Source organism: Trematomus bernacchii, unplaced genomic scaffold (genome assembly GCF_902827165.1).
Source record: "Trematomus bernacchii unplaced genomic scaffold, fTreBer1.1, whole genome shotgun sequence".
Lineage (NCBI taxonomy): Eukaryota > Metazoa > Chordata > Actinopteri > Perciformes > Nototheniidae > Trematomus > Trematomus bernacchii.
Genome location: NW_022987720.1, coordinates 20,652,025 through 20,675,827, shown reverse-complemented (window position 1 = coordinate 20,675,827; position 23,803 = coordinate 20,652,025). Strand labels below are relative to the sequence as shown.

General features: G+C 42.5%; 1 protein-coding gene across 4 annotated transcripts in view; it reads right to left on the bottom strand.

The window, feature by feature from the left end:
* Positions 1-765: 765 nt before the first annotated feature.
* Positions 766-23,803, bottom strand: part of cep112 (centrosomal protein 112) — a 94,907-nt gene continuing 71,869 nt past the window's right edge. For 3 of the 4 annotated variants that reach the window (XM_034142343.1, XM_034142344.1, XM_034142346.1), the window contains 5 exons: positions 22,209-22,358; positions 10,330-10,419; positions 2,986-3,087; positions 1,567-1,631; positions 766-1,044 (listed from right to left, as the gene is read on the bottom strand). In XM_034142343.1, coding sequence (XP_033998234.1) covers positions 1,041-1,044; positions 1,567-1,631; positions 2,986-3,087; positions 10,330-10,419; positions 22,209-22,358 — 411 coding nt within the window. In that variant the 3' untranslated portion in view covers positions 766-1,040. Of the gene's footprint in view, positions 1,045-1,562; positions 1,632-2,985; positions 3,088-10,329; positions 10,420-22,208; positions 22,359-23,803 lie in introns of those variants that run through there. The other variant, XM_034142345.1, reaches the window with a different exon arrangement.

Below are 23,803 nucleotides of genomic sequence, written 5' to 3'. Positions count from 1 at the left end.
GTTTCGTTTGGAGACAGCAGAACAGGTCACGGACAATGGGACACGTGGAAGTGCGTGAACTGCGGGTGCAAAACGAAAGCCATTCCAATGCAAATAAGAGTAGAGGCCTCTTTGAAATAAAATCTGGTTTTGGAATTTAATAATGTCTCCGAATTGTTTTACAGAGAAACTGGATTCTTTCAAAACGATCAGTATTCAAGCCCAAACATTCCTCACCTACCAGAGAGTCCTAAAGAAACAATGGATTGGGGCTCATTATGAAGCCCATCCTTGGCCGACCAAATGTTATTATCATCATAAAACATTCAAACTGGAAACATTGGAGGAGAGTTGGAGACATGGCGGCCGTTTGGTGGACTCAATCGTCTGAGTCATTCAGCTTGGGTTTGAGTGGAGCCGTTGGTAAAACACAAAGTGGTGGTGGAGAAACACTGAGCCCAAGGACTGTAGCGCTTGGCCCGAGTTTCAAACAATCGACTCGCAGCGCTCTTTATCTGGACCGACCACAAACCCCCAACCACTCTTTACAGTTCAAACAGGGGCTTGAGCAAAAAGGCGATGCTAAATAGTGATGTGGGGGAAATGGGAATTGAAGGTCTTTGACTTTAGTGTTAAGTTACAGCGCTAATCTTAATAAACATGCATGTTGCGGTCATATAAAAACAAGGGTAACAGCTTGACTTCCACACATTTATGGACTAATTATGAGGTATTTGAAGATGAAAAACATGCTCAGAATAATAAAAAACAAGCATGACAACAAAAAATTGTGGAATGTTTTTTATTAAAAGGTATAAAACAATGTTGTGAACATAAATATGTAAATTCCAACAAGACAAAGCAACAACTGAAGTCTGACGATGTATAAATAGTTTAAACTTCAATAAAACCATGACAGACAACAGCACAATAAATAAAAAGATGACGGGAACAGTGGCACGACAGATGTGTAAAATACTTTTAATCGTCAATAATGCTCACATCTGATTGGACGTCTTTTCCTTCATTTTCCGGCGAGGGGTCAGGCTGTTCTCCCATGGTTACCTGTACAGAGGAGTTGGGTTTTTCCAGTGAGAAACCATTAAGACGACATTATAATAAATCAATATTAAAGTGTACCATCATGGAATTTAAACTCTCTCTGATGACTTTGAGATTGTCAACCTCTCCATCACTTTCACTTGTGAGCTCGTACAGTCAAATAACTGCTTATTTACTGTGATGTGCATGACTGACAGTCCTGAGAGATGTTTGCTGAGATGTGAGTGGCAGCGTCTTTTGACAAGCCCTCTTATCACTGCATATCTAAGATGCTTCTCATAAAGACATAAATGGCTCTTACAGTTTGATGGATAGGAGGAAAATCAAAGCCCTCCGCACTGGAAGACTTCATCTAAAGCAACTGCACTGCATAACAAAGTAAATGACGTATGTTCATACTCAGAACCTTACGTACACTGGTGTTAAAAGAAGGCACATGCATTGTACTGTACAGAAGCATACACTTCCACATGAACTATCTACAGTGCACACACGTTTCTATACAATATAAACAATCCTGCTCACCTCCTGCTGCGACAGGCATCCAGGTCTTCCTGTAGCAGAGAGGCTCTCTTCTGAAGGAAGTTCACCTGCAACACAGACACACAATGCAAAGTCTTTTTAAAAATATACTCTGATTAGTTGTTTCATCAGAATAAGGGAAGTGCATCAGAACACAGAAAGTGGAAGTGGAGAAGGTATGATGGCTTTGGGTCAATTGTGCTTTTGGTCGGAGGGGGTTCGCTAAGTGGAAGAAAGACTTAGTTGTTGAGTCCAGGGGTCAGGACAGCAGGGGTTGGGGGTCAGGAGATTAGGGCAGAGGGGTTAAGGCACAAGGGGACAGAGGGGAGATTATGAGCCAGGATAGTGGAGGTTAGGACGCTGCGGGAGGAGGCGGCACCATTCTTTTGTTTGGCTACAAAGTGTGAGTTTATTTATGAAGTGTCTTTGGCCCAAGTGAAAATAAACCCCATCTACATTTACACGGTATGTAGAGCCTGGCAGAATAATCACGGCTCCGAAAGAATCTGTATTGTTCTGGGACTACCGTACTGGAGCAGAGGGTACATTCCTTTCTGTGGGGGAGACCTCAGCAAAGTTCTAGCGTTTCATTTGCCCCTTCACTGTGGTGCAAAAAAACCCCAAAAATGTGGTCGGATGCCTCCAGAGACATGAAAACTCTCACTGCCTTTTTTTTTTTTTACCATGTAAAAATAATGCACTTTAATTTGCAAAGCCAAAGATGTCGGCAATGAGAGGAAAGACCACTCTGGGCATGAGTTACATCTTATGAATATATCCGATCACAGAGCTGTGGTCTGCACGCTGACACGGGATCAGGGGAGTCCTATTTGAACAAGGCAGGGGTTTGTGGAGTGACTGTTTTACAAAAACTTGTTCGGCATGTTTCAATCACCATTACAGAAATCCCTCTGTTGTTTGCAATGGAAAAACTGAGAAAAGTGAAAGCCCTTTATTGATATTCGGTGTCAAAATGGCCCGATGATATAAGTGTGAGACACGGCTCAGAGGAACAACATGGATGTGGTTTTGCAAGTGGTGAGATGATGGAGAGACAAGGACAAATGTAGGTTTAAGAGGATTGGCAACATCCAAAAACTAAACAAATAACTCAAATGTATACAGGATGTGCGGGTTATGTTTCCGATAGTATTAGAAAGGCTAGGTGAAAGACAAAAGGATTCTGTCAAATTCCAAAAGAACTGGTGATACCTAACTGTACTTTGACAACCTGTCCAATTTACAATATAGTGTTTAAAAAGGGTTAGATTACTGAAATTGTTAAAGGCTGGAATATTTTATAGGTTGAAAATGAGATCCTGAACCCCCAAGATTTTTTTTTTATTTTAACAATCCTGAAATTAAAGCCAGAATGGTTGTCATGGGCCGGCCTGTATCTGATCTGTTTGTGGCAGCTCTCACCTGAGCCTTCAGAGAGCTGATGGTGTCTTCTAGCTCCTTTCTGAGCTCTGACGGCATCAAACCCTTGATCTTCTTCTCGTACTCCTGACGCACCACAGTCACCTGAGGAGACAGAGGACAGGCAAACACACAGTCTGGGTTAACTTGAATTGACCTAAACAATAAATAGTTAAAAACACATTTGTACACAACCTCATATTAATACAAAATAGATATCCACACACATACAAGCAAAGACTTTCACCTGTATTTGTATTTGGTTTAAAACCATTTTGAGATAATCAAAGACAATGAAAAACAATACAGTAAAATCTTGCTGAATAAGTGCTTCTGCTACTTATTCAAATCTACATTTGCATATTTCCAGACAGCGACAAAAGTGAACAGTTTGCTTGGAGGACGCACACACACACACACACACACACACACACACACACACACACACACACACACACACACACACACACACACACACACACACACACACACACACACACACACACACACACACACACACACACACACACACACACACACACACACACACACACACACACACACACACACAGTGGGTATCCCCTCTCTATTCATGGCTCAGAGTATTCCCTCGCTCTTCACAGCTCCTTCACATCTCCACAGGGGGTCTGCAGGCCTGCATGACTCGCTCTGCACAACCCCCCCTACTGGCTGCTGGAGACTACAGCCAGAAGTGACACAATGCATTTTATGGGCCTGACACAGCTGGGTTTGGAAGAGGACAGGGCCGTGGTGGAGGGCAGAACACATCAAACGCAGCAGCAGCGCAACGGCTAGCTAGCTAGCTCCACTGGGGAGGACTGGAGGAAGTCTGTCTGGGGCTAAATTACACTCCACTAAACCAGAGTCTGATTATAGAAGTTGAAAAGGGTTTGGTTAGCTCAACCCCCCCTTTAACCCGCAAACACACATGAATGTACACACACACATTCACAAACACAGGGCTTTTACAGTACTGTAAAAGCATTTACAGCGTTTTGAAAAGAGTTGCCGGTCAATTAATTCAGAGCTTGATGAATAGTTTAGCAGAGCTGGAGGAATCAGCGGGGGCTGTGAAAAGCAACAGTTTTCGCCCACATATTTCAAGGTGTAACCAGGGGAGAGTCTGAGCATTTCAACCCACCATAATGTCTTTGACAGAGCCAAAGTCCAGCAAACATCAAGAATATCCCCACGCTCCCCTCCTCTCCTCTCATCAGTCCGGCCTTTCATGTGAAGAGAGCGTGAACGAGGTGAGGGGGAGGGAAAAAGATTGGTTTTCCTAAAATAATTTTCCTGTTGTGGATTTAACTGATTGTTCTGGCTTTGGCTAATTAATCTTCCTGGGCACAATGAAAGGGATTGGGAAGCACTTCAAAGCAGCCCCCAGTATAAATGATCCCAACATGAAGCCGCTCACTTTGTCTCGGCACAGTGTGCAGTAGATTAGACTGCCACAACTTTGCCAGTTTCTTTCAGGCTCCTTCTGCCCCTTTCATTTTAAGTTTACAGAAATATGTGTTTTTCTCTCTGTGTGAGAATGGAGTCAAGGATCATTTGAGAGCGATCTTTTCAAACAAGTGGCGAAAAGAAAATGGGTTTCAGAAGCTTTAATTTCGGGGAGTTTAAAAAATCTGCTGAAGCTACGGGAGTGCAGATTTTCAAAAAAAGGTCTATCTATGTATAGCAGCTTCTGTAGTCATAACAAAATGGCGAGCCAAGACAAAACACACTCTACTACCTCAGACCAAAGCAATAAACAATGGTTGAATAAACACATCCCTTACCAACCACTCTGAATATAAGTCTAGATTCTTCAAAAGCCACGCTCCTTAGGTTTGCATTCTTGGTTCATGTATGGTGCCGTCGCCACAGCAATGAGAGATCCGCTCTGCCTAAATTACAAGCTCCTTTGTGGCAATGCTGTCTCCATTTTCATTCCCATACATTAGAATGGGCAAGGCTACAACAGCGTATTCACTGGGACTCACAGGGATCAACGGGGACAACTGTACGTAGAGTCGCATGGATGGATCAGAAAGTATTATGGGATACAGTAGGGTTGTATATCTGGAATTCGTCCTAATGACTTTGTGGTCAACTGCAATTACAGCTGCTGAAGGTGGAAGACAGGGAAAAGCATTATAGAAAAAACCCAGAATATTAAAGGTCCCCTATTATACTGTTTTTCATCAATATATTATAGGTCTCAGATATATACAAAACATGTCTCTGAAGTGTTTGGCTCCAAATACCAAACAGATCATGCATTGTAGCATCCCATAATCCCCTCTGTTTCAGCCCTGTTTCAAAAGTGCTGATTCCCACTCCCCACGCCCCTCTGCGAGATATTTAGTTAAAAAGAACACAATGGTGCTCTAGGAGGAGATTCAGGTGATAAGGTGGGCGGGTGTTACCTTGGTTGGTGATTGGCTAATGGTTACACAAGCCAAAACATCGTTATGACATCATAAAGTGGCCAAAATCTGATCAGCTCGTTTTCAGACAGGTTTTTATATAAATGGATCAGGACAAAAAGTGAGCGATTATTTTTTCCTGAAACTTTCAGAATCTCTTTACACAGAGGGGACACATGTTTATGCATAAAAGACATGACAAAGTGGATTTTGCATAATAGGTGACCTTTAATTTCTAAAGTAGTATTCTTCCCATCATTAGATAAACATTCCTTTTGTATTGTTGCATTATAAATACATTACTTTCGGCATGTACATTTGCAGTACATCTACTTGAAGGCGTAAGACACAGGTTTCTGCTGTGCTGCAGGGTAGCAAACCCAAGCACTTGCAATCACATATTTCCACAGCATGTCTGACTGAAGCTTAGTTTACTATGCGATGTGTGTGGGTGGAGGCAGCATCATTTTTTTCCAACAGTATCTCTGTTGTGGAAATGTATGCTCAGCTAAAAGATACAGAAAAAAAGGTGACAAGGACAGGTAGAGAACCGATTGAAATTTCTGACTTCATTGTGTGAATGGTTTTAAATTCAAAATAGGAACTCAAACTTCCCAAAGATGTCTGACTTGTTCCTTCAGCTTTGAGTCTTCTCGCTTCTTTCAGGGTCCTTCCTCTCACATCTCTGTTTTACTTTATGCAAACACAATTTTTCTCTTCTTTAAACATCTATTAGAGCAAAGGCATGTTTGTTTTTCTGACAGGTGGCAGGAGGCATGTGATGAAAAAAAAGCCTCCTTACCATTAGGACAGATGTCGAGTTCCTTTGAACAAAATGTTGATCAAACCTTCTGAAGGGGTTTGGTCATTGACGGACTCTAGATGAGAGTGAGCATACAAAGAAAAGAGGAAGGGAAAGGCGGGAAAAAGAAGTGTGCCACTATATCCCAAAGCAATGAAAAGGGACTTTGACTTTCAGGAGAAAAATCAGGCTTCATCTCCACCGCTCTTGTTTAAATGAGATTTTGTTTGTTCCTGATGAAGCGGGATTCTCTAGTTTTGAAGACTGCGAGGAGCGGCAGTCGTTTTCCCCTCCCAGTCATCTTAAAATGACAACATTTCATCTATATATAGTCTTTAGATTGTGGTTTTGACTTTCCCTTGCGTTTGGTACTGTCACATGGCGTGGTTTTTGACAGCTGCCAGCTGAAAGGAACAAGCCCTCAACACTTTCAACGTTCAAATGAAGTTGAAGCTTGATGTATGCTAATGAAGTTGGGGTGTGCGTGTGTGCTTGCGTGGGACAGGTTGGGGGGGAGTAGCTGCTGGAAAGAGATTTCTGATATACCCCCTTGTTCCAAAGTGACAAAAACCTTGTCAGGAACAAGGGGGTACATCAAAAATGACGCCACTCACAAAGTTTGCACCTCCACATGCACTGAGTTGGCACTCTGAGTTCACCAAGGAGCGATTTGAATTCCAAAATGCTTTGCTGCGAGAGGGAAAGAAGAAACCGCTTGACAAATGTGGAAAAAAAGGAAGGAGGAGATTAGAAGTGGCTCCAGATCTTATTGGAGGTGTTCAAATCAAATCAAGTTTTATTTATATAGCACATTTAAAAGAGAACTATGGGATGGATTGGTAGCTGCTGATGTAATGTGCTTCAACAAAAACAGCACACAAGAAAACCACTGAACCTCCAGAACTAAAGTTCAACTTCTCTGCATTTTTACGTCTGCATCACTACTAAAAACTGTTTTATTTTGTATTCTACTAAGCTCCCATGTTGCAGGAGAACACATCTCTGAAACGTGTGCAGTTCACCGTGCCCACTGTTTTATTATTATACAAAGAGATGTACTTTTCAACACTCTGCGCCTCTCTTCAAGGAGAATTGAACCACACCGTGATCTGCTGATCCGCCATTTTAGAGTGGGGGAGCCTGCGAGGGCCCTACAAGTGTAAGGCAAGCAACATCTGTGTGAAGTCTGGGCAGAAAGACTGTTTCTGCATGTGAGGGATCGGATTACAAAGACAAGTCTTGGCAGATAAACTAGGGCAATATCAGTGTGAGGAGACTGAGAGTGGAGGTTTATTATCATACAGAAAAAACAATGACCCGGTGTTGGCAAATGCATGTATGATGTACAAACCAAATGAAAGATGCACAGTAGAAAAGCTGTTGTCACACACACACACACACACACACACACACACACACACACACACACACACACACACACACACACACACACACACACACACACACACACACACACACACACACACACACACACACACACACACACACACACACACACACACACACACACACACACACACACACACACACACACACACACACACACACACACACACACACACACACACACACACACACACACACACACCTGACCTTATGTGAGTTGCCAAACACAAACACATTTTCCTGTAGTGCCGAAAGTGCTTTAAAAAAAAAAAACAAGATCTTATTTACATCTACATTTGACTAAATAATTTGCCAGCAGAATCAATATGTTTACAGGATATTCAGCCAATACAAAAATGTGACCCCTTTCTGGATAAATGCGAATCCTACTCGGCATGGAGGAGTTGCATGTTTGGTCTAAAGCGTTTTGCTAGTAACACATGTTGATTTTTTGTATCTACACAAACTGTATTGCTTGTGTGCACTCTAACAGAATACTGCAACTAACAACGCTTTTAGCATAAACGCTTTTGTGTGGCTGAAGCTTTAGGGTGCAATGACAGCAGAGGGACATTGGTGATAACTGAGAAATAACTGAACAGGTACAATATATAACAATTTCAAAACACTGACTACATAGTAGAGGTTCTGCTGAAACACTTATCTACCACTGCAAACAGAACATTCATGTGACCAATTTAGACAGAGGGCTCGTCTTCCCACTGCGCAGATGAGATGACTAAAAAGCATTGGGTGGACTAAATGTATCGTGCTTTCTATGATGTTTTCTATGTGGTTTTCAAGGACATTTGATATAGGTAAGACCGCTTGAAGCGTGCATTTCAAATGTCTACAGTGCTTCTTCTCCCTCTGATGAAGACATGCTTTATGTTAAAACCTTAGCTGCTGCACCTAATTCAAAAGCTCTCACTATCCTGTGTGCTTCAGATGTCATCATTCTACATCCTGCACAAACTGTCATATCTGTAGTCTTTGCATTTAGCTCAGACATAGCTGATGAACTGAGATTTCTTTATTCTTATCCCACTATGGCCTCACTTCCTGTTTGTGTGTTTGCTGCCAATTTTGTCACAGCAAAACAATCTGCGATAAATTAGTGAAATGTGTTTATGGCAGAGAATAAAGAAGTGTCAACTACAGTATGTGAAATTGGTACCAAATGCTTAATAAGAAATGGTTTCTTGTTTACGCGTTTTTGCTTTGACTTATTGCCTGATTTACATCATGTTCGTGATTTTATACCAGAAAGAAGCATTTTTCGTAATAGTGTTAAAATCTGTGTTTTTTTACTGGCACCATTATCAAAAAATGTTAACCACATAAGACTAAGCTCTGTAGACCACACGCAATAAGTGGGTTTTGAGTAATTTAGTGTTCAATATGCAATGAACATCCATTAATAATAATCTTATGAAATCCACACTATTTATTGTTTTAACACAAAATGTCATGACATTTTGCACAGTTATACACTGTGGAAAACAGAACATGTGTTGCATTAGAGTAACATGAAACATATTGACTCCTCTCATACTTTAACTGAATACATGGTCATGACATATCAAAACAGTATGCCATAGGGGTTTCCAGCAGAACTTGACCATGACTTTTAGAAAAACACAAATATTTGCTCTTCACTTAGAGAAAGATACATTACTTTTAAACATCTTGGTTTTTGCAGCACACTAAGATCTGTTAATAATATATTAAGTCAGGAGATGTTGGCAATATTTGAGAAAACATTTCAGCAATACATCAATTGATTGTGTCGTGAGTCACGGATAGTGCAGTAAACAACACTAACAAAACACATATTAGCAAAGCTGAAAAAGAGAAACCCAAACCCTTATCCAGGCAGAGTGATCTGACATTACAGACGGCAGGGTCAAGGGGTCAGCTCCTCTTAAGTTATCGGAAACAACGAGCAGCGCCTCTGGGACTGGGTCAGCGACCAGCGGCTCCTAAAAACCACTGACCCCTTCCTGCAGATTTATGACAGCCAGACACCGAGGTGTGTGAGGAGTGTGTGAAGTGTGTACAAGGGTCAGTGGGCGGATCAGAGGGGACACTAGAGGATGAATGCCTTTGGTGTACATACAGCAGTACAAAGAAGAGCCTCCTGTGTGAGTGTAGTCATTAGTGCTTTCTTCTCTGTGTGTCAAGGTCAAAACAGAGCCTGATTACAGGGCATTCTGGGGAGCAATGGGGAGTGTGTGTGCGCACACAGAGGCTTCCCTCTGAACGCAGGCGGTGGTGGCATTCCTGGCCCTAGGCGCTGGCTCTTGAAGCCAAATCTCAAGGAATTTGGGAAATGTGCGAGGGGGCATATATGTGGCTCTGAACAGGAGAATGAGATGGTAGAGTTGATGGAGGGGGGGGGGGGGGCAGAAAAGAGGGAGTAATCCTTTTCTTTTTGTCTTTTGTGGCCCCCTGGAGGGTCTAGTCAGGATGGCAACTGAGAGGTGAGGGGCTAGGGACACCAGGTGATCGGGGGGGGGAGATGGAGGTTGAACAGGGCATTCAACTCCAAAAAAAAAGCCCGGGATGATTAATAAGAAGTCTGAGGGCAGCAGCAGTGATGCAACAGTCATGGTGAGAAGCAGATAGGTTTGAGTAAGAGAGCGCCCGCCTCTCATGTGAATACCTGACGCATTAGAGAGAGAAAATAAGTGACTGTATTACCTTTTCTTCAGACTCCAGCTCTTTGCTAAGCAGCTTCTTCTCCGAGCTGTGCAGCTGCCTCTGTAGACTCTCCAGCTTTTCCTGCAGAGCCTGGAGGAAGGGAGAGACAGATTCAGTGTTGTAGGGTGACTGACGGAAAAGCAACTCAGATCTGTGTGGTGTAATGTGTAACTGATGCAAAATGATAAACTACAGTTACATTGAGGCTGAAACTGAGATCAACAAGGCCAGAGCCACTGAGAGAATACTCAGGACGGAGAGAGGCAGACAGAAGCAGGGACAGTTAGGCTCGATCCAGCCTGTGATTAGTATTTGCGTGTTAAAAGGCTAATAATAAAGTCATGACGGTAATTACTGGCAAGCTGGCCTCATTAAGACAAGACTCCTTTCTAGACAAGGGCATACAGAAAGAGACACTTGCTCACTCAGGGAATTAGCCAACTTCCATAGGATTTAGTAAAGTAGCATTCTTTTAAGAGTCTTTATTTATTTGGGGGTAAAAAGAGAGACGTACTGTATCATTCAGTGATGTACAGCACATAGATGAGTTGATCAAAATGGCGGCAATACAAATGTAATCTATTTTGCTTCCTAAGATTCAGGCATCAAATAAAGAAAGAGAATGCAGTGTATGTGTGAAGGACTTATTTCCCCTCCTCTCTGCCTGTAAGTGATAGCAGTGGAAAGAAATGTGCAGTTCCTGAATGCGCATAGAACCAGATGTTTCGAGTGCACATGTGGACACTTCTACTTTGATTAGTCGGCATGAAAAGCAGAGAGAGAGAGAGAGATATGCGCTCAAGTGCACGCACACACACGCACCTGAACATAAAAGCACAGATTTACACAGTCACACACACACACACAGTCACACACAGTCACACACACACACACACACACACACACACACACACACACACACACACACACACACACACACACACACACACACACACACACACACACACACACACACACACACACACACACACACACACACACACACACACACACACACACACACACACACACACACACACACACACACACACACACACACCCTCCGACAAGTGTTTGGGGGCACTGGCTAGCGTCAACATCCTCAGAGTGTCTTCCCAGTAGAGTTGAGTGAGTGGGCCAGGTGTTGCCTCGCCGATTCTCAGAGTTGATGGAAACAAAGTCCAGGTGATAGGCATGACCGGCCAGATCTACAACACACTACCGTCACATAAATCACACACACACGGTTAGGCTTCAGGGCCTGGTTGAACTTCTAGGTAGCAACACTCTGAGAACTACCGACTGAAAGGGAAATTGAAACCTGCAGTAGCTTAAATCTGTGAGAAATTCACCTTACATTTGACTTTTTCTTTAAATTGTAATCATTGTTCTTTTAATAGGATAGCGCCATAGCGTGAACCCATACCTGAACTGCTTTGACCCAGTGAAATGAGCTTTATAATGTACCTCTTTCCTTGGCAGTGCTGCTAATTTAAGCCTCTGGCAGATGGATTTCTAGATCAACAAGCGTTACTAGACTATTATGATTCTGGAACATGTTGAGGTCAGCCTTAGCTCTGCAGCATGAAAGGCAGCTGGTTTTCCAGCGCGTTGATCCTATTAATCAGGGTATTTCTTAGCCAGTCACGATCCCATCACAGCCCACATCCACATCCAGACCAACCCCTTGCCTTCGATTTCATCATTTCATTTTGTTTGTTGGTGAATCAAAAGGCTTGACGACAGAAGAAAAATGTTTTTTTGGTGGAGATTAAGCTATTTATATGAGACTTCTGATTCCAGTGACCAAAGCATGTCAGCGTGAGGCTGGTTCCTTTCCTTTTTCCGAATCTGAATCGAAAGTCAAAGCATTAGAATATGTTGAACAGATTGTTAAAGTTCCCCTATTATACTGTTTTTCATCAATATATTATAGGTCTCAGATATATACAATCATGTCTCTGAAGTGTTTGGCACGAAATACCCAACAGATCATTGTAGCATCCCATAATCCCCTCTGTTTCAGCCCTGTTTCAAAAGTGCTGATTCTCTGTCTTTACTTTAGATGAAAATAAGAAGCCCCTCCCCACGCCCCTCTGAGAGATATTTGGTTAAAAAGAACACAATGGTGTTCAAGGAGGAGATTCAGGTGATAAGGTGGGGGGGGGGGTTACCTTGGTTGGTGATTGGCTAATGGTTACACAAGCCAAAACATCGTTATGACATCATAAAGTGGCCAAAATCTGATCAGCTCATTTTCAGACAGGTTTTTAATATAAATGGATCAGGACAAAAAGTGAGTGAATCTTTTTTCCTGAAACTTTCAGAATCTCTTAAGGGGACACATGTTGATGTATAAAAGACATGGAAAAGTGGACACCTTTAATTCCTGATCACTAATAATAAGTATTGCTACTTGCTGGATTATCAAGCAAGTACTTGTAATTATTTCCCTTTCTTCCTCCAACATTTCCCCACTGTGACCCTTATCTCACCCAGATCATTCCCTTAGGGGCAGCAGTATGGCTGACAAAGAAGACCCTGACAAACCAACCCCCCCCCCCCCCGCCCCTTTCTAAACCGAACTTCTGATTCCCCGCACTGTGACACAGCATTTCTGGAGCAGGTCTTCTGGGAAGTAAGGCTGACTTAGTGGGCCTCACTGGTGACGTGTGTGTCTCTTTGATGTGGGTTCTGTATCTGATCTGTTGAAAACAACTCTTGAGGGGAAGAAGTTTAACACTTGTCATTTCATTAATAGATTTATATGGGATGAATCTGCTGATGAATAGAAGCACTTTGTGAGTCAGAAAGGGCCTCGGAAACCTTTAGTCTTCAGCACTGTCAGACATAATGGTTATATTGTGGTGTAAAATGATCTTTTATCTTACTAACTCAAACATGTAACTACAAAAAAGAGAAAAAGACTACTGAAAGCAATAAAACAACACAATGAAGTAGACACTGATATTCCAACTGCGTCAGACTGGAATATCCGTGTCTGACTTGCTAGCCTTTGGGCACACATTAACATGTATTTGCACATTTATTTGAATAATAATAACAGTGTTTTTATTCAAATAAGTTACAGGTAAATATGAGAGAGTGCATTTTTAAACACAATTGGAGAATCATCTCTCCAGGTGTTGCAGCTTTAGTCTGTTGCCTCATTTTCTTTTGTCTAACTTCCTGACAGCCTTAAATCTGCACTGTATACACACACATGTTTCTATAGTGTTTAGCGTGTGAAAGTGCGTGAATGGCCGAGTGTAGAGGATCCTGCCAAAGTGTATCCAGATGCTCAGGGTGATATGGTATTTATCAGTCATGCAGACTGGGATCAATTGTGAACAGGCCAGGAAGAAGGGGGAAATCAGATTTCCTAAGGGGGTGATAGAAGGAGGGAGAGGAGAAGGTAGAGAATGAAAGGTGCATGAAGGAATAAAAAAAGTAAGCAAAAAGCCTGAGAAGGTAGGACAGGTGGAGGATATCAGGAAGAAGAAGAGACATTTCAGAAAGGTGAGAATGACAGACAGATACTGAAGAACAGAGGGACATGAAGGAGAAAAGCGCGCGGCCGGAGTGAAGAGATGGAGAGAACCTCTGCTGCTCAGTCCCACAGTCGGGAGCTTGAAGGCCTCTCTCACCTTTCCGTCAGCAATGTGCCTCTGCCTTTCATTCCAAACTTTGGCTCAAAGGATTAGCGAGGCACACGCGCACGCATGCACCAACAAACACACCGCTCAGAGCCATCCAAGCAGGTATAGGCATGCATTAATATTAACAGAAAAAGTTCTAAAAATGTGAGTGCTACACTCAGTCAAATGAGTGTACAATTCTAGTGTTGTATGCACACATACACACACAGGCTCACAAACACACCAATGCCTGAGTCATCTTTCCTGGGTGGTCCTCCTGCGCAGATAAGGCAGGCATGTTTCCCTAGGGTGAAGTAAAAGCAACAGAGGGCAGGCAAAGAAGCAAAGAAGAAAGAAGAGAGGGAATAGAGGGAGGAGGAAAAAAGGCCAGGGGCCTCTTTAAACTTGGTGTTTTGTTAGGAGCCGAGCTGCTCTTCATGTGCGGCGGGGCCTTCTATTTGCAGCGCGCTGTCAGAAGTTTCTCCCAAAGTCTGGATTAAAGAGATCCTCTAATGACACTGAGGCTGGACGACTTCAGACAGCAGCGAAAAACCTCACACTGCACCGCCTCCAGCCAAGGACACACACACAACCACACACACACACAAGCGAAAGGGTAAGAACAGAAACAAACACAAGGGGCACGTAGCACACAGACATACATAAGCAAAGACACAATGCCCACACACACACAGCAGCTTTAGAAGAACAAGGTGCTGTGTGTGTGTGTCTACTGATCTAATAGTAAATAATAAAGGAGGTGCTAACCTCAAGGAGAGGTGGATGGCCAGAGAGATGAGCACAGACTCTCTTTTATCTGCACTTTTATCAAAGGATTGTGGGAAAGGTAAAGAAGCGAGTGTAAGAGAAGCTGTGGGAGGAGGAGGAGGAGGAGGAGGAGAGAGGTCTTCTTCCTGAGGTGTTAGAGAAGTGAAACTTTTGCTTTGCTGTCTGTCCGTCTGTGTGCAGGAATAAAAAGAGGTGGTTTAGTGGTCGACCACTATCCCTGATATTGGTATGACTTGACTTGACTTGGAACTAAAGTGGGAAGCTGCTGTGATGGCGGCAGCAGCAAAAACAGAACGAGTATCTCGTCTATTGCAATATGCACACATGTCGGCACAGTTATTGAGGAGCCTTTCCCAGTACTGATGAAAATAGTAAGACAATTGCCACGGTAATGAAGACATGTTGCAACCCCGCTGTGCCCGCAGGGGTAACACACTGTTCTCTATCTTTCCGTCTCTGTCTCATTCAGCTGCTGTGAGCTGCAGTAGAAAGAGAATAGGAAACAACTCTGAAATATGCACCATATGCCCTGTGAGTATTTGTACGTACGTGTGTGTGTGTGTGTGTGTTTGCTGATGGGCTCACATACATATATTCTGTTTATCAAATAGTATATTATTTAATTTATGTCAAGTTTAGCTAAACTTGCACATACAGGTTTAAAACACTCGTCTTAAAAAGATTAAATAAAACAAAGACCCCCGTTTTATTTAAGGATTGAGTGTTCAGGATCTTACCAGAAAAGCACTGTTGATACAAATATTATACAAATAAATATGTAAAAAGACACAATACAGTGATAGTGGAATTTTATGCCCCCCCCAAAAAAGAGTATAAAGCTAACTAAAGATATGAGAAGCTGCTAATCATCGGCCTGTGATTGGCAGAGAGCTCCGTTTTCTTTGCCCATGGTGGGTACTTTATCGAAATCTGTTCAGAATGTGGTTGAAACATGAACATTTAAAAAAAGGCGGGGATTTAGGAAAGTAAAATTGATTTCAGGTAGCAGAGATTAAGTTGAATTTGAGTATGTTATAACTTTGATCTAAATGCCATTTGCTTAGTATATGTTTTAACATATCACCAGTTCTACAGGATTTGCTAGACAGATTTATTGGCTTCAGAAATCCTTTGCGTGCATACATTGCAGCGTTATTCACAAGTTTACAAGTGAGGTGCCACCACAGTAATGGCCACTTGCCTACTTCTGCCTACAGCCTGGATTTATCTATACTTGGGATTCTTGAAAGGGGGAAGACATTAGCCCATGATGGTTTCTTTGTAAATAGCATTAGGCCTCGGGTTTAATGAGTAATTTCCGCTTGTTGTCCGAGAATGGAGTATGTACTCTATGAGATTCCCACGTTCCCTAGCTGCATCCTGGAATGTTATCTCTCTCTCCTACTTCCACCTCCTCTGATATGTGGATCAAACGGTGCCGGGAATTTGCCCACAGCCGGAAAAGTCATCAATCAGCCAACACTAGGCACACACGTAGAGTTGTACACACACACTAACATATACACAGACCAGGCCGATTGGAGCTTACAAAGATACATACAGAGAGTCTGAGTGAACAAGAGAAAGAGGGATCATTACCTTACATATACAGATCCTAGATGAGACATTTCTAGCGGACAGCAGTGCTAATAGAAAGGACAAAACAGTTCTGAACTGGAAGTTGAGTGCAGCCCTGTTGACAGCACTACAGTCTTCTCACTCCTTTTAGGATTTAAGAGCACAATGGTCACATAAGCCACATAATGGACAGTACCCAGGACTCTTCACCATACTTCATAGTTATTTTAGCTAAAACTGAGCCAACACAATGAGAAGGTGGATAACACAAGGCTAAAACAATACAAGCAATCTCAACTTCTGTAGGCTAAATAATTTCCCCCTTACAAAAACCCAACATCTCACATCTGTTAACTGCAGTTTAGTCAGCTTACGCCTGAGTTTCATACCGTTTGTTGCCTTGCTAAAGTTAGCTCTGTTTATCACATTTTATTTTTGCCTTGTCTCTCTTAAAAATGGATAGTTAGTATGCAGTAACTTGGAGGGAGCAGTTCACTTTAAACACAGAGGCACTGGTTGGTTTATTGAACAGTCAAAATAACAGTTTGTCTTAAGGTAAAAACAGCCTGCACAGGAATACATACTGAGGTGTTGTTTCTCAGTGAGATTGACAGTATTACTGAGTCACTCGCACTATTTAATATATACTAAAGTAAAAAAGTGAACCGTGAAAGTTGTATTCTAGCCCACACACACAGAAAACAAAGAAGTGACAGATGGCTTAAGCTGCAGTAAACAAATGCGCAGTTCAAGGTTGACACAAAGAACATGGACACGTGTTGAAGGACACAGACAGACACACGAACAGAGAAGACAAACGCACACACACACACGGATACACACAATGATTGAAGCAGCTCTTTGCCTCTGCAACAGAGGGTCTCCAGCACACCTGTTCTTGATCCACTGCTGCCATTCCTTCCCACAGGCAAAGTCATCCTTTCAACCCCCTCAGAAACTAATGCATATATAACTACAGAACTACAGACAAACTGCAGCTGCTCCAGCTAGCCCCCTTGAATGTTGGCATGTTTGTGTGGCTGTGTGTGTGTGTGTGTGTACCGGAGCCTTGTCCCTCATTACTGGTGTGCAAGCGTAAAAGCAAGAGCAAGTCGATCACATGGACTCCATCTCAATCTGACAAAGATATGTACACCCCACACTGTCAAGTGTATAAAGCACAGTGCACCTCATGTATTCACTGTCATCCTCAAACACAGTGAGACAATGGTCACTGTGTTGCATTATGTAATGTGTCTACTGTCATTTCACCCAGAGGACACTACAACAGGACCTTCTCTTTGACTTGCTACAAGTTACTCCTGGATGGGCCTGGATCAAAAGCGCGTATCCCTCTGTGTGTGTACTGTATGTGTGTGAGAAAATGTGGGTGTGTGTTAGAGAATGCTACACTATTGAAAGATGTATAGACAAGGGAACTAACTCAAAGCTATGTTTGTGAGCCAGTCTGAGGGACAGAAAGACACAGCTAAAGATTTAGTGAGGCGAGAATGGGGAGATAGTATATGGAGGCCCATGTATAAGAATGAGACATGAACACTAAGTTATGGATGTGTGTGAGCATGCTGGTGTGTGTGCGCGCATGGCAACATTAGAAGGCAGGCAGAAAGACAGGAAGCACTGCTGTGGGGAGCAGGAACAGCGGTGCAGATCAAAGCCCAGGCGGGTGACACTATGGGCGGAGTGCCATTGTTTATTCACCAGCCACCTCTCCCTTTTGGCAGGGCGAGGTGAGCATGTGTGCTTGTGTGTGTGTGTGTTTGTGTGTGTGTGTGGAGACAGACAGAGAGTTTGAGACAGAAAGAGTTCGAAGATACAGAGTTGGAAAGATATAGGGTGTGAGAGAGAAGAGACAAGGCCTGTGTGTGTGTGTGTGTGTGTGTGTGTGTGTGTGTGTTTCTTTGTACCTTTCTCTTGGCAGGCTAATGTGGGCTTGAGTTCTGTCAGATTTGGCAGCTGCACATTTCAGGCACACACTCTCTCACACACACACACTGCCTGTGCACACGGCCACACACGCACACATCGTGTACTAAAGTAATCCCAATAACCTCCCTATTAAACTTCACATTCACCTCCACCCCCTGCGTCTCATAAAGGGAAAAAAACATCCACGATTGAGACATTTTTCCAAGAAACCACATGTAAGGAAACAGATGATATCAGGAAGTGAATAATCCTCTCACCTAAAACGCTGGCTATGTCCCAATGTGCTACACAGGCTTCCTCTATATTGGTTCCAGTTCCCCTTAACTGATATGAAGAGACTGGACAGATGAAAGCAAATACACTTTCATGTTGCTTTCACCTTCGACAGTCCTTTGACACCGGCCTGGATCCAGAGTGCTTAAACTGCCTGGCTTGCCCATTATGAGATAATTGGTAACCTAAATATAACTGGCTGCAATTCCAAATGTGATATCATTCAAAGGCAACAAAGGTAGGAAGTAATGTGAACAATTGGAAGGGCAATTTACATGTTTCTCTTTATTTGTTATCAAATGTGTGAAACGTCAACTTCCTGTTCCTGATTCATGATTGTGTTGAGGTTTAGTCCACATCTTTTTGAATTTCCCACTCCACTATATTCATGTGTGGAACATAAAAACCAAAATAATGAGCTAAAAGAGGCTAACACTTTGAGAGTTGGGTTCAACAGTACAGGAAGCCCTTTCATATAAAGAAAAGGTAATTTATTTGAAAAGTATCATATTGAGCTATAGGGTTAAAACAGATCAAAGCTACTTAGTGCCTAAAAGTCTTTCTGCTCATGTATCTCAACAGGCGATCGCACTAGCTGCACACGTCACGTCTGCAACACACACTATTTGATTTAGTCCATTTCCTATTAAAACTGAGAAAGGCCTGCAATACAAGTATACACCAAGCAGGCACCCACTCAAGTGCTTATTCATACATGAACACACACACACACACACACACATTCAAAAATACTCCACCAAAAATGTCACTTATACATAAAAACCCAGATAATGAGCATACTTAACTGTACTACGTTGTTCTAAAAAAGGGCTTTACGAGATGCAACGGTCTCCGCGGTTAACACCCATATTTAAGAAGTCACAAGTACAGTAGAGCCACAGACGGAGCTAAATTCAGGAGAAATGGCTGAACGGGGCTGGCGATGGAAAAAAAAAAAAAAAGGGACATCTGATCCGGTGCAGCATGCATTCTGAACAACTGTTTTGGGATTATCCCAATTCAAATGCGCGGCTAACTTTGATGTTATTTTCTTCCCCTCCCATTGTCTGAAGCCCCTCGCTCTCTTCATAATCCGAGCCCTTTGAAGTGAGCAGCATGGAAACAATGTCAGCAGGCGACACACTCCCTCGATGGCCCACTGACAGCTCTCCGCCATTTCTTTCAGGCTTTTTTTTGTCTCTCTCTCTCGCTTTTCTTCCCTTGTCCTTCTGTTTGCTGTCTCCATCCTCACACTTCCTCCACCCTTTTGTTGGTTCTTCCTCTCTTTCTTCCCCTTCATTGTGCACCATCTCATCAATCTCCTCTCCCTCTTCTTTCAAGTTTACACCAAATATTTATCTTATTCTCATAATGTTCTTGCTGTTTGACAAATCTTACCTTCCTCTCCCCCATTGATTATTCCTTCCACTCATGTCTGGCCCTTTAATAAGCATTCAAACCATTAATTGAAGTCTCATTAGCGGGTGGTTAACACAGGGGGGATCGTAATAATGAGGATACAGATAATGGAGACAGAATGCCTTTGTCTGCTCCCAACACAGATGCCAAGGCCCGTGACTTGTAACACAGCCTACAACGGGGGAGACAGTGTGTGTGTGTGTGTGTGTGTGTGTGTCATGGTATAGTTAGATTACAAGCAGCAGAGCTACAATATGAGCAATCAAAGCCATAGTTAGTGCCACCAAGTCTACATTAAACACCATTACATCATACAAAACACTTACATTTAAGATGTAATGTACATAAAGTGTAAAAGCCGGCCCACACTTAAAGATTTGTGTAGACAGACACCACGAATACTGACGTGATGACATTTTCATGGTTCCCCACACACAATAGGATATAAGATTAAAATGTATTTAACATGTTTAATATTTACGATTTCAAATATGGTCTTTATGCTCATGCTATATATACCCTGCCCAAGTGTGTGTAGCTGCATCGTGGTGAAATTATGTTTCCGTCGTTTTTAACCTCAATTTAGACATTTTTGGCAAACTTTAAAAAGTAATCAGCTCATCTTTCTCAGTGTTTTGCGTGTGTGTAGCCCCGCCTAAGATAACTTCCTGAAGCTTTTTCTTTTTAAATGTGTTTTTTGAACGAGTGACAAAGAGATTCTAAAAAGATCATCTGGACTGAATGATTTTGGCCACATAACCACTACCAGCCGTTACTGTCAATCATATGGATAACAGCAGACATTTCAGGCATTAGGTGTGCAGCAGGTCCAGGGCAGGCTGGAGCAAACTGACATTTCCGAGCGAGGGTGGGGGGGGGGGGGGGACCTGGCTACCAGGGCCTGGAGGGGAGGAGATCTAAAGGGAGGCTCACAGATCTGACTCCTTACTATATAGGCAGCTGCGAACCACAAACAGACAAGGTTGTGTTTGGAAACATGTCCTGATCCCAGACACAACAACTCTTTATTTAGGGAGCCACACCCAATCAACTGCCACCGTGTCCCAGTCTGGTTGCTAGGGCAAGAGGCAGAATCCTGCGAGTCCCAATATGAAATACGCACAGAAGAGGAATATCAGGAACTTCTGTTGTATCTACAAAAAAGTGTCACACGGTGTCACAAACTAGACACAGTGCAACTTTCCTGAGCTACCTTTGTCACATTAAATGACTGAACACTGGCGGGGAACAGCAGACATATTTATAAGGTTCAGCCAGACACAGAGCACACAAGCCACTTAAAGACACTATGGAGTTTGCAGCTAGCCGTAAAAATGACAGAGCGTGTGCATACAAACTGTGACCTTGCTTCAACAAAAGAAAAGCGACCCGTGTCTACTCCATAAAAGTCAAATCCAGACAAGGCTTTTTTAAGGATGTTGTTTATGGACGCCCCCCCGTTCTCTTAGTCTAAAGGTTTTCGTTTGCAGATGAACACTACATAAACCACTTACACAGGACAGGAAGTATATAAGACTGCTGGGAGAATAACGAGATAGGAAGATTAGAGAGATGGATAAAATGGCACCTTGAAGATTGACCAAAGCCGGTGCAGATGCTGGCAGCCATACAGCTTTGAATCCCCCACATTAGATGGGATAGTGTGTGTATTGTCAAAAAGAAAGCAATAGTGACTCACTGCTTGATTCTAAATATATGTATCTATATAAAACATGTTGGAAAAAATGTTTTGTGGGAGCATTCAAAGAGGCTTGAATGTATTTAAATGTTATATTGCTATCGACATGTTTTGTAAGACTTGATTTCTTTTTCAGGAAAGAACTTTGTAAACTTGATAAGAAAAGTGCTACATACATAAATATCAATATCATATTCCAATATTGCAACATGTTGCTCTGATTCATTACTACAATCATAAATGAAGTTACTGGAAGATACCGCAATCGTTAAATAAGCCTATCTATGGGATACTTTATAACACCATTGCTCTTTTTGTCCCTTGAAGTTTGTATTTCCTTCCAGTGTCATTATGTCTTCTAATATTCTTGGGGCTGCTCTTTATTTTAGGTGCTTCTACTAACATATGCTGACAAAACTTCGATAATGGAGTAGTATCACTCTGGACTTTACACCTAATGAGTCATTAAGGTTCCTATGACAATGTTGATGAATGCAATCAATTGACTAGATTCCTAAGGGCCCGACACTGACCTTGTTGGCTCGATCGGCGTGGTGATTTATTGTCCTCCTCTCCTCATCCCATCGGACATTGGACTCCTCCAACAGCTTCTCCATTGCTTGCTGCTGACGAACAGCCTCCTCCTTCATGTAACATAAAGATGTCTGTAGCTCCGCAATTAACTATAGATGAGAAGAGACACAAAATAAAATGTCACTTTTAATTTTGAGTTGGAAAAGGATTGGCAGAAAATCAGCAGATGGAGAACTAGCCACATATTGTTATACCCAAAAAGTTAAAATATCTGCAACATGCCTATCTGCTCTTGGGAAAGTGTTCCAATTGCCTAACAACCTCATGTGTTTTATGAACTTTAAAACAAGATATAAACTAAAAGACCAGAGTGCAGAGGAAACCTGTTGCCAGATGCAAAATGCAAAACAGGTTGACTGGACAAAATTCTGATTTACTTTATTTCACTGCTCAGAAAATGACTCGTATCAGATGGAAAATGCTTTCGTCATGGTTTTGGATGGCAGTAACAATCACTTTGAAAAACTGTTTTTTTTCCCAGTCTCATGTCTTTTTTGAGACAAGACAGAAGACACAGAGAAAGCAGAGAGAGAGCAAAAAAGAGGGAGGTTAAAACAAAATAGACAGGAAGGAAAAAACAACTTCCTTTTTGAAGAGCGGAGTGACTTTGTGTTGGTGAACTTGCGGTGCACACCAAGATGAAAAGAAACTGGCTCTGCTTTGAAATCCTCCAGTCAAAAATTAACATTCTATTTAAGCCACTGTCAGGGAAAGGCAGAGAAAAGATGAGAGGGAGTAAAAGAGAGAGGAATGGAGAGAGAGAGAGGGGGGGGAGAGAAAGAGAGACTTGGTGGTGGTGGGGGGCGCAGTGCTGCTGCTTGCTTTGGGCTAGACAGATAATTGTTTACCATGTTCAAACTCAGGACTAGCCCTGCTGGAATCTGTACATTGTGTGGGAGTTAGAGTAGTGCGGGTCGACCACAGATAGACAGGGACAGGGGGGGGGAGAGAGAGACGGGGGAGAAAGAGAGGGAGAGAGGGGGATAGAGAGATGAGAGGGAGATTAGGCTTATTTTGTCAGCAGGAAAGCCACATGAAAGCAACAAATGACACATTATTATGGGAACATCATTTCTGGGCGTAATAATTATTTTACAATATGGATTTCCTGCCCTGCTGGTCTTCAGCCCCAGGCGGTGGCGGCACTCTAAACATGTGAACTCAGCTGTCTGTCTTGTTATTCCTGTACATGTACACACACCACAGCACCTTTCTCTGTCTGATAGCCAGCCAGGCCTTTTAAAGTCTGTAATTGGTCTGGTTAGTCTTGTTTGGCATCTCTTTAGGGCTAAAGGCAGGCTTACCTCTCCATGAACCAGAGGTTGGAGAGAAATGGGCAGTTCTGATGCTTATTCACCAGAGATAATGAATAACTTATGCTATAAAACAATGGTTAAAACAGAAAAGAGGATGCTTTGCAATAATATATGAAAAGAAACACTGAATGTGAATACAGGTGACTCTTTATTGCTGCATACACCTCACATTTGGCGAGTCTTTTAAATAATGAGGTGAAAACCAAATGGCATGTGAC